The following is a 10,413-nucleotide window of genomic DNA, read 5'->3' on the forward strand; positions in this document are numbered from 1 at the left end:
CATGGGGCAGTGTAGACAAAGTCCAAGTACTCAGTAGAAAAGCACAACTCAGAGAACCCTTGAAAAAGTTGTGTGTTGCTAAAAATGTGTACAAGTTACTATCTAACCTCTGCATTATGTCAAAATGGAAAAGTCTGTCTAGGTATTAGCACATGGTACACAGGACTAATACTTTTTTCTCTCCTTACGGCACACCTAGCCATCACGAACATTTTGCAAAAGAAAAGCAGATAAACATTTATTCTACTTATTGATGCAAATGCTTATTGATCTCCCAAAATTAACTATGCACAATAAAAAAAGCCTTACAGTTGATTAAACTAGAAAGACAAGTGGCATAAATACCATCCACTAAAGGTCCAAGTTATACTGTGGAAAGCTGTTCAGCACACAGGTCTAAAGCTTCTGAATGACAATTTGATTGATACAATAGACTACAACCATTTCAAAGAACCCATTACAGCTCATCATGCAGTTGGTCGCATAAAATGACACAGACATTGTGGTCTCTGTAGAGCTCTCAATTAATTAAAAATTAGAACAGACTTTGAGGAAAAAGGCTTAAAGGAGCTGTTACAATAAACTATGCCAAGACCATTTTAGTAATCCCCAATTATAGATTAACCTATTAACACAAATTGAATTGCTAAATTTCAGAAAAACTATTAGATAGCTACATACGGCATACCAAGTACATGTGTATAAAATTCTGTGCGCGCCCTTATTTGAATGTCACTGTGACATCAGCTTCCATGTAGAATGACGTGTTGCCACAGCACAGACCCTGACCCACCAGTCACAGCTTGTGCCTTTTTGGAGCTCTATTGCTGTAGTTTGCAGAGAAGCTTAAAGGGTCAATGGATTTTTTTCCAAGTGTCTGATAAAGGGATGGATGAAAATGGATGTACATTTTCAATTTGCCCTTGCTTCTCAAATTGCTTTTACCTGACTTGCCACAGCAGAAAGAAAGAATGCTGCTTATGTTGGCGCTTCCTATTTACCAGCGAGCAGAACTGCACCTGTTTCCCATGTCCATATGAAGAAGACAAACCTTATCAGTGCTGCCACTGCTCATGTGCAGAGCACGCAAATTGCTGGTGGTGCTGCTGCTCTTGTTCAAATAACCCAGACTGCAAATGCTGCTGCTACGGTGGAGAGAATTCAGCATGTCAGTACTATGCAAGCAAATGCTGCAGAAACCCCATCTACGAACAGTCAAGATCATCAGCAACTGTTCAGTAAGTGGAGTCATGAGCTCTTAATTTCTTGGAGTTTTGTTTTTCTAGTTTCCATTTAGGAACATAAGACACATTGGTTCATTGGAGCAATTCCAAATAAACACAGGATATCTTTCTATTTGCAAACAGAAAATGTAGTTTTATCTTGATATCTTTTCTGATAGTGAGATGTTATGCTTATGTTAACTGGGGCAAAGACTACTCCAGAACACCACTATACTTCCCACAGAGTGAAAATCTATGTAGGGACAAGAAGGAAGATATACAGGGAACCTTAAAACAAGGCGGAAAAAATGAATATGTTATCAGCATGGGGCTTCAAGACAAAAACACAGGAAAAAATGGATTAAAACTAACAGTATTAAAACTGCAGTTAACTGGCAATGGAAGGAAGCAGTTGTAATCAGAGTAAGACAAAAAAAAAAAGACAATTATAAAAGCTCAAGAAATGTTGCACAGAACGGAAAGAGGGCATAGTAATATTAGAAGATAAAATCAGAAGGGAGGGGCTGATTATTAAATACAGAAATGCTAAACTAGAGAGTACTCAACAAAAAAGGTATTCTGGGGGGGAAGAACAATTGGCAAAAGAACACTAGATTAGAAGAATAGCAGACAGAGAAGAAACGACCTCTGGAAATGCACAGTGCATTCCTACCTAAGTAAACTTCTGAGAGATCAGAAGGAATCCTCATATCAACAAGAAATTCTATTCTCTTTAGTTTACTATTTTTTTTCTCCCTCTCCCTGTTGTTGTTAGAGTGCCAAGAAGAACAGATAGCATGGTTGAACATCTGGGAAGAAAAGGTCAGAAGGAAAGTAATAGCAACATGTATGCTACATTCAGACACAGCAGAAAGCCAGAGTGTAGTGTCTTAGAACCAGGGGTCCATCCTGAATAATGGTGCTCACACCAAAGATCTAGCAAACGGTAAAAGAGCCATCATAAAAGTAATGCTGTATTTGTACAATAACGTCCACAGGCTGAGAGGCAGGTTAGGACAACCAAGATTTGAAGAGAAAAGCGATTAGCATATCCTGAAAAATCAGTCCTTTTCTAAAATAATTAGAATCATTTAAATAAAATTATCCACGTCTGAAAGTTTTGGCAATTAATATAAAAGAATCAATGATAAGGCTGCTATTAAAACTAAGAAAAATGTTAATTCATTCTAAAAATCAAAAATAATTCATAAATGAGTGATTTTTTAAATGACTGAGAATTAGGATGATCGTATGTAAATGTGGGTTGTTATGCTAAGCAGAAATGCCCTTAATAGTATTTTAGAAGTGGTGAAATGCTTAGTCATGCTACTTTCTCGATGAAATATTCCATTTGAAACATTTTGACATTTATTGTCTAGAGTTTTCATTAAAAATAAAACATTCTAAAAATCTTACAGAAGTTGTTGTAAAAGAAACCAACACCCTCTGAAACAAAAAGTGTTTCATATAAATTGCAGAAATTTTTTTTCTAGGTATTTGTTGTTTTCATTTTTAAAATTAATCAGACAAGAAAAGGAGACAAAATACATTACAGTTTATAGTAAATTAAGGTATATATATACAAATAGTCCACCAGCAATAACTCAACAAATTTAGACAGACCTGCAGCGACTAAGATGTTTGCTTTTCCCCATTGTTGGTGACAGCATTCAAAATATAGAGAAATAGTTATGAAGATGAAAAGAAAATGAATTCTTAAATGTTAATCCAATTGTTTAAATAAAACATCCAGTCGGAATAGAAGGACTGTTGGCATGCAAAGCAGAACTACTTATGCTATCCATTTTGTTTCTCAGATGGTACCATAACATTCAGATGTCATTTTTTTGTTGCTTTGTTTTTTTCCTGTTTGATTTTGTTTAGGTCAAAAGATGTCATGTCAAGATTTAGAACTAGGAATAATGCATTTGTCAGTATACCAGAAAGGAATTCCTCTAACCATGCCTTCCGTGACCAGCTTGCCTGTCCGCTGTGTAAGCAGTTGTTTCTCCAGCCATTTATGCTGCCATGCAATCACTGCATTTGTGAGAAGTGTATAACTAAAAGCAAGACCAAAGCTGAAGCAACAGACAACTTTTATATCATTGTATGCCCAGTATGTAGTAAAGCACATTGTCTTCCCTACACTAACAAAATTCAGCTGAGGAAGAATTACCTCAGAGCAAAACTAGCCAAGAAATACATGCGCAGACACGGCATTCTGAGGTGGAGATTTGACCACAGTGAAAGACCAGTCCACTGTGAAATCTGCAGGGAGAGAAGAAGAATGGCAACCAAAAGATGTAAAACATGCGGAATTAACATGTGCAATGAATGTCTGCATTTATACCATAGTGAGAATGGTGCTCAAGACCACATTTTCACCAAAGCATACCAAGAAGATAATGAACAGTGGCCCTGCCTGCTACACTGCAACTCACACCTCTCCGAATACTGTCTGGATGACCACAAACTGATCTGTGGGTTCTGCAAGAACTCACTGCACAACGATCACGAGACTATTCCCTTGGCAGTCGCATGTTCAAAAGAGGCCGCTTCCCTCTCCAGCACAATTGTAAAATTTAAACGAGGTTTGTATTCGTGCTGCTTCTCACACTTCCCCACGCCCCCTCAGGAAGGCAACTTGCACATATGCTTGATAAGCCACATTGATTCTCTACACAGCACAAGAGTCAGAAAGGTGGTGTGTTCCCACTGTGGAAACACAAAAGGAACAAGTCTGTAATTGTGTGGCATTGTGAGACAACTCTCAAGTGCTAGGGAATGAAGGATCTGTGTGAGACAGGAACAGAAATGTGCATCTAGGTATAGAAAACTCCATTCCATGCTGCGGGACCCAGAGTAAAATAAACACCAAATATATCTGAAAATTATTTTTAAATATTAAATGTTCTGAGTTTTACATGTTTGAAGAGGAACTTCTTTCCCTGCAGACAAATTATGAATTGTCTCTCTTCAGTCAGTTTTATGCTTATGTCTATGTAGACTAAGTGGCAAGATGGCCACATTTGTCTCAGGTAGCCCAGCAGTGTCACTTCTTTTATCTAACACTTCATCCGTAGCAACTAAGGGGCTGAACAGAGACTGGGGTTTTAGGAATTTAGGATTTTCTTTTAGTTATTTTGATCTTTGCATATAACATCACAAATGTTGGGGACAAAATGAAATTGCATGGAAAATAATGTTCAGAAAAGTAGAAGTAAACCTCATGCAATGAGAAACAGCTGGAAGTGTTATATTCTCAATTTCAAAACAGAGAAAATAAAAGAAAATATTTGTACAGGATTTTGTAATGTGACATTATTTCAAAACATTACCGCATTCTAACAAAATTTACTATCAGCCTCTGGTATTTTTGATTCTGTTCCTTCACAATTCTCAATTTTGTGAAAGAAGATTAAATGACACCTTCACATAATGGCCATCAGAGCAAAGTACTGTCAGCCACAGTCATAACCAGGCCTATACAGGTGCATTTGGTACCATTATTGTAACTTGATACTGACAGAATGAATTTCCAAAAATAATATAGAGCTGCAAGTTTCAGGATTTCCCACGTAGTGAAGTAAAATCATCAAGCCCATTTGAGGGGAGATAAATTCGAGCAAATAAGGGAATAATAATAAAGTAGCAATGAGCTGCCTAACTTTATCCACTCAAATGTGAACATTTTAACCCAAACAATTTCCTTCAGGACTCACTAGCAACAGAGATGACAGCAAACTAGTAAAATTCTCACTTGTGACATGTTCTACCAAACCTAAAATTTTTTTAAACTACAACCTATCATTCTGCCTCTAGTAGCCTGTACATTTTAGTATGAAGTTGGAACTACTGACCTGAGTTGTTTTTTTACAGCACGCCAAGGGGTTGATAATGATCTAATGGAAGTTATCCTGTTAAAAAATAATTTCCAGACCTACAAGGACGCCAAAAGGAAGGAGATCAGAAATGGATTCTTAAGATTACGTATGGTTCTTCATGAACAAGAAAAAGAGATGATGGAGTTGCTTGAGAACACTGAACTTAAAAAACAGAAAGAAATTTCAGAATATGTAAACTATACGTCCAGTCAGCTCTCATATATGGATGGCCTTATTCAGTATGCTGAAGAGGCTCTTAAGGAGGAAAGTCAAATTGTGTTTCTACAATCTGCACACTGCTTGGTGAAAGAAATAGAAGATGCAATTCCTTCCATTTTCCATCCTAGTCCACTTCTCAGAGAAGATCCTTTAAGAAAATTTCAACTCAACTTTGATGAACTTTTGGCCATTTTACAGGGACTTGTCCCATCCCTTAGTGGAATAAAACAATCAGACAGTAAGGCAGAAAAGAATCCCTGTATTTTTAACCCAGAAATAATGCTTCCAAGGCATGTTTCAAGCACTCACGAAGACAAACAAACAACATTGCTCCAAAGCACATCTTTAAATTCTGTGTTTGAATCAGGCACGATGATTAAGAACACTCCTGGAAGACGACCAAGCTCTATGCCTCCCCATCATTCTACACAGAGTAATAACATGTGTGCATTTTGGGATGCAGCTTGTGAAACTCCAATAAAAGAAAGAAAATACCAGTTTGTTAACCTTCCAAGTCCAGAACCTAAAGAAAAATTATCAGTCCCAGTGCCAGGACACGTTGTTATATACCAGACTGTTGTCTACCCAAGGTCTGCCAAAGTAAGACACTAACAAATTCTAAATATATGCAAAAGATTAACTATTGCCATTATGTTTTCACACTCTGAGGTTCAGAGTCCGTACCTAAGGAGTCTGACTACAATATCAGTTCAAATACGTTATTTGTAGTGGGCAATGCTTTTCAAATTTGCTTTTTGAGATAAATTGATTCACACTTTCCTATCATATTCAGTAAGTTTGTTTTATTATTATATATGTCATAAATATATTATATGGAAAGGTCCAATGCAGAAAGAAACAGATGTACTATGTTTGTATTTAAATATCTATACATCGGAACAAATCATTTGATCCCAGTCTTGGCCTTCAATGTGACAACATCACGTCTGTGTAATTTTCCTCATTATACGTTTCAGAGATGTTAAAAAGAATAGGATGCCAATTGCATAAGATCCAAAGTGCACGTTGAAAAGCACTGACTGTTATCAGCTTGCATTACCCTTAGCATGTTAAAAGAGAGTACTGTGAAATTCACGGCAAGAAGCTTAGCCTTTTCCAAGACTCTAAATTGCATATCTTTCTCATATATTTCATGATATGGTTGGTATTTCAGCTGTTTTGGCATTTAAAAATTAAAATTTGCCAAACTGGAGCCTTCCAAACAAGTAACAATGAAAATGAGCAAAAATAGAGAATACATAATTGTGCACTACAGATTTTTTTTTTCTCTTCACAGATTTACTGGACTTGTCCAATAGAAGATGTAGATTTCTTTGAGGTAGAGTTTTATGAAGTTGTTGGCATTGGTTCTGATAACATTGTCCAGACACAACTAGATGGCCAGCTAAGCAAAATACAACAGCAGAACCTTGAGATACGTAATCTTGATCCAAATACAGAATACCTTTTTAAAGTCCGTGCTGTCAATAAAAGTGGTGAAGGAGAATGGAGTGAAATCTGTAAGGTACTGTATATTCTTCACATATTTTAGAGAGTTGTGTTAAATTTCTTGCCTCAGTACTTGTCTTCTCCCCCATCTATTTATGAGGAAGACTACTTAAATAGAAGATTACTATTCACTTATTTAGGTAAGTGATGCTAATAAGTTACACTGGATTTTTCCACATGTTCTTTCTAGCTGTTTGCAATTGCTTGTCCTATGTAGAACGTTTCTCTCTTTTTTTTTTTTCCCTAGCAGGAATTCTGTGTTATGATTATATCAGCCGAGTCATTGTAATATTCATATTACTTCAGGCCTGAGACAGCCTTTGTACTAATCTCTCTGAACACACAGAGTAAGAATATGAAAAGTCAGATCACAAAAACTTTCAAGCTAGAACAAAAAGGCAGTAATTAAATGAGAGAGGAAGAAAACGGAAATTTAAGAATATTCTTTGACACCTTTGGCCATAAGTCTCCTTTACTGCGGTTTTAGAAGAGGAAGAAAAGTTTTGAAAAGATAAAAGTTAAAAGGAATAAGAAGGTTTTCGAAAAGGTGTCAAAAGTTGAGACATTTAATGAACTAAATTTAACAACCTTTGGGCATCCCCAGTCTCTTGCTGAAGTCATCTTTAGTTTTTCATAGATTGCAGAAAAAAATACATAATTCATGATTTTTCCTTGGTAAACTTTCAGTAAAGGAAGTACTGCCGAGCTGTAGTGCATAAAATGCAGATGTATTCCATGAGAAGGGTAGGTGCTATTCTTAGGTTCCAAACACATTTCACAGACCTTTTCTTATATTCATTGCACCAAGTGCATTGCACCTTCCAGGCCTCTTGTTCTTTGTCACATTTAGAGAATAAAATCTCAACTTCGAAATAGCGTTCAGACATCCTACTCACTTGGCAAGTTCTAATGATAAATAATACTTTCCTGGACTGCTCCACTCCTATACTTAAAACACTGAGAACGCTATATATACCTGTATGAATTAATAAGGCACAACCCCTTTCCCTAAGAAAAGTTCAATGCAGTTGACTCAACATAAGCTCGTAATGCCACAGAAAGTGTCTAAAGGTATATAACAACTGCATGGGGCTGACAGATGGCATGCGTCTTGGAAGATGCACTTCAGTGGTAGCAGCTAGGGAGGCAGGTCACCCTTGAACTGGCACAAGATATTCATTATCTGGGCAACTGGATCCTAGTTTAGACGTCAATGAACGGAATTCCACTACATCTCCCTGGCTAAGGGGATGAACAATATAGTGGATTTTTTTTTTTCAGGAGTTGGACTCGATGATCCTTATGGGTCCCTTCCAACTTGGGATATTCTATGATTCTGTGATTTTTGAGTATGTGTTAAGGTTGTGGAAGATGAATGACAGGAACTTAAGGTTTATTTGTGAATGGAACTGCTGCGTTAACTGCCCTAGCAAACCATGCAGATCTGTACCACAAAGCAAGTGGAATCCTCTAATGGTGAAATCCATGGCTCCCTGGAGATGTCTCAACAGAGGCAAAAAATTTTTTGCTTCATTAATGAAGGATTTGGTTGCTTCTGCCACGGGAGAACAAATGAAAAGCACGAAGGAGGCAGTTAGAAAACCATGAAGGGTAAATGCTGGAACTCTACAACTGCTGCTTCTGCTGCTGCCAGTATTGCCACTCTTGGAAGAGCTCCTCTACATACCCACCCCTTCTTCTCAATGACAGCAGAAGCCTGCAGCTGCCCTGTAACCTGACATGAATGCCGATAGAATTCACATTCCTTAACTTGTCTCTTGGGACTGTCAACCACAGAAACAGAGATAATATTGATGGTACTTAGGCACTTTTAAATCTTCATCAGATTCTTGTCAATGAAACTGTTGGAAGGAGATTTTTTCAAAATCACTTTGGAAGCCAAATGAAAAATTACTTTCAATAGGATGTGGGCTTCTAAACCCTGTGGTCATATCTGAAACACTTTCCCTAAATGAAAAGCTTGCCAAAACCTAATATTTTGTATTAATCACTGTACTGCTGTATTTGTATTAGTTACAATGCAAGCCCATTAGATAATTGCTCATTTTTGATATGAGATTTTTAGAAGAGTTTAATTTCTATTTTGCCTCCAAAATAAGTATTTAGACTTTCCAAAGTTTAACATGGATAAAATGGGCTCTTGGCTGCTTTGAAAATATACAAGTAAGTGGCAAGTTCTTTTGAAAACAGACACTAATTAAATCTGATTCCCAAAATAACAAAATCTGTACTTTAATACATTCTACTTGCAGATAACCACTTCAGATGAACACAGAATAATTCAAGACAGATGGGGGATTCAGAAGAGTATGCAGGGTGCTCTGTATACACCGAAATGATAGACAACGAATGAAGGCAGGATTCTTTCTGTTGCTGTTGTTGTTGAACTGGAAAATGTGAATGCTTTCTTATGTAATGCCCCCTTTCCCACTCAAGTCAGCAGCCAGAGATCTAAGAGTGAACAGTTCAGACTGTTACTGCTTTCTGGCAAATAATAATAAAAAAATACAGCCTTTTCATTATCTTTTCTTTTTCCAGATGTAGCAGTGAGGCCTAAGAAAAAAGCTATGCCATGCATAAAAACATAGTATAAAACCCATTAGTCTACTTGAGGGACTTTCACAGCTTCAGAGGAAATAAATGAGATATTTGCATTGTAAGGTAACATTCCAATCATTATTACCTCCGAGACCACTCAAATACCAGTTAACAGAGAGCTGCAGGAGCCTGTATCAGGTTTTGCATATTTTTAAAGTGCAGAACTAGTTACTCTGTATATACACATTTTTGGTCTCAGCCTTACTCAGCTGAAGTATAATGTGTATACATGCATATAATGAAGCATGCAACAGGCAGGACAAACACAAAAATGAGGGCAGACAGAACTTTATAACATTATGCACTTACTTAATGATAGCTAGTTTACCTGACTGCTGTGAAGGTCACCTGTGTGAGACAGAGTATCAATTTATTTAAAGTAATTGCATGTAAAATCAGAAGTCACAGCAGGAGTTCACTGAGCAGGAGCTCAGCATCCACAGCAAATCCTTGTGTTCAAATGATCAAGAGTAATACTCAATGTCCTAATTTGTACAGGTATGATCTTCCATGGTCCCTTTAACTTCAGCCATACTACCCAGGTATGCGTATCTACACACATTTCACTCCATATATACTTTTATACACACATACACATAAGTATTTAAATACATTTATAACTACCTTTCCAGTCCTTTCAAGTAAGGCATTTACTTGGGATAGTAAATAGGATTAGGGCCATTACTAGCTCTTTTAAGTCCTTGCTGTGCATCCACGTTTGTGTCTTATCTTCAGAATGGAATGAAGAAACCCTTTATGGAAAATTACACATTATGGATACTACCCAGGAATTTCTGGACCTTCTGCTTCTTTCCTTAAGGCAAATAAGAAAACTTAGGTATATTTATTATTAATATATATTTTTTCTATTGCACTTCTCATTTCCGAAGCTCTGTTTCAGCTTCACATAATTCCTGCAAGGTAGTAACATTCTATCCACTTTATGGATGGATAACACG

At 36.9% G+C, this 10,413-nt stretch overlaps 1 protein-coding gene across 1 annotated transcript; it reads left to right on the forward strand.

Annotated features, from left to right (window-relative positions):
* Window positions 1–888: 888 nt before the first annotated feature.
* Window positions 889–10,125, forward strand: TRIM42 (tripartite motif containing 42; the record flags this gene model as incomplete). The annotated part of the gene is made up of 5 exons (XM_080605201.1): window positions 889–1,238; window positions 3,108–3,814; window positions 5,103–5,926; window positions 6,624–6,851; window positions 9,109–10,125. 5 exons carry the CDS (start codon window positions 889–891, stop codon window positions 9,193–9,195), a joined length of 2,196 nt encoding a protein of 731 aa, XP_080461327.1. The 3' UTR covers window positions 9,196–10,125.
* Window positions 10,126–10,413: the final 288 nt, after the last annotated feature.

Source organism: Anser brachyrhynchus (genome assembly GCF_964034855.1).
Source record: "Anser brachyrhynchus genome assembly, chromosome: 9".
NCBI classification, from domain to species: domain Eukaryota; kingdom Metazoa; phylum Chordata; class Aves; order Anseriformes; family Anatidae; genus Anser; species Anser brachyrhynchus.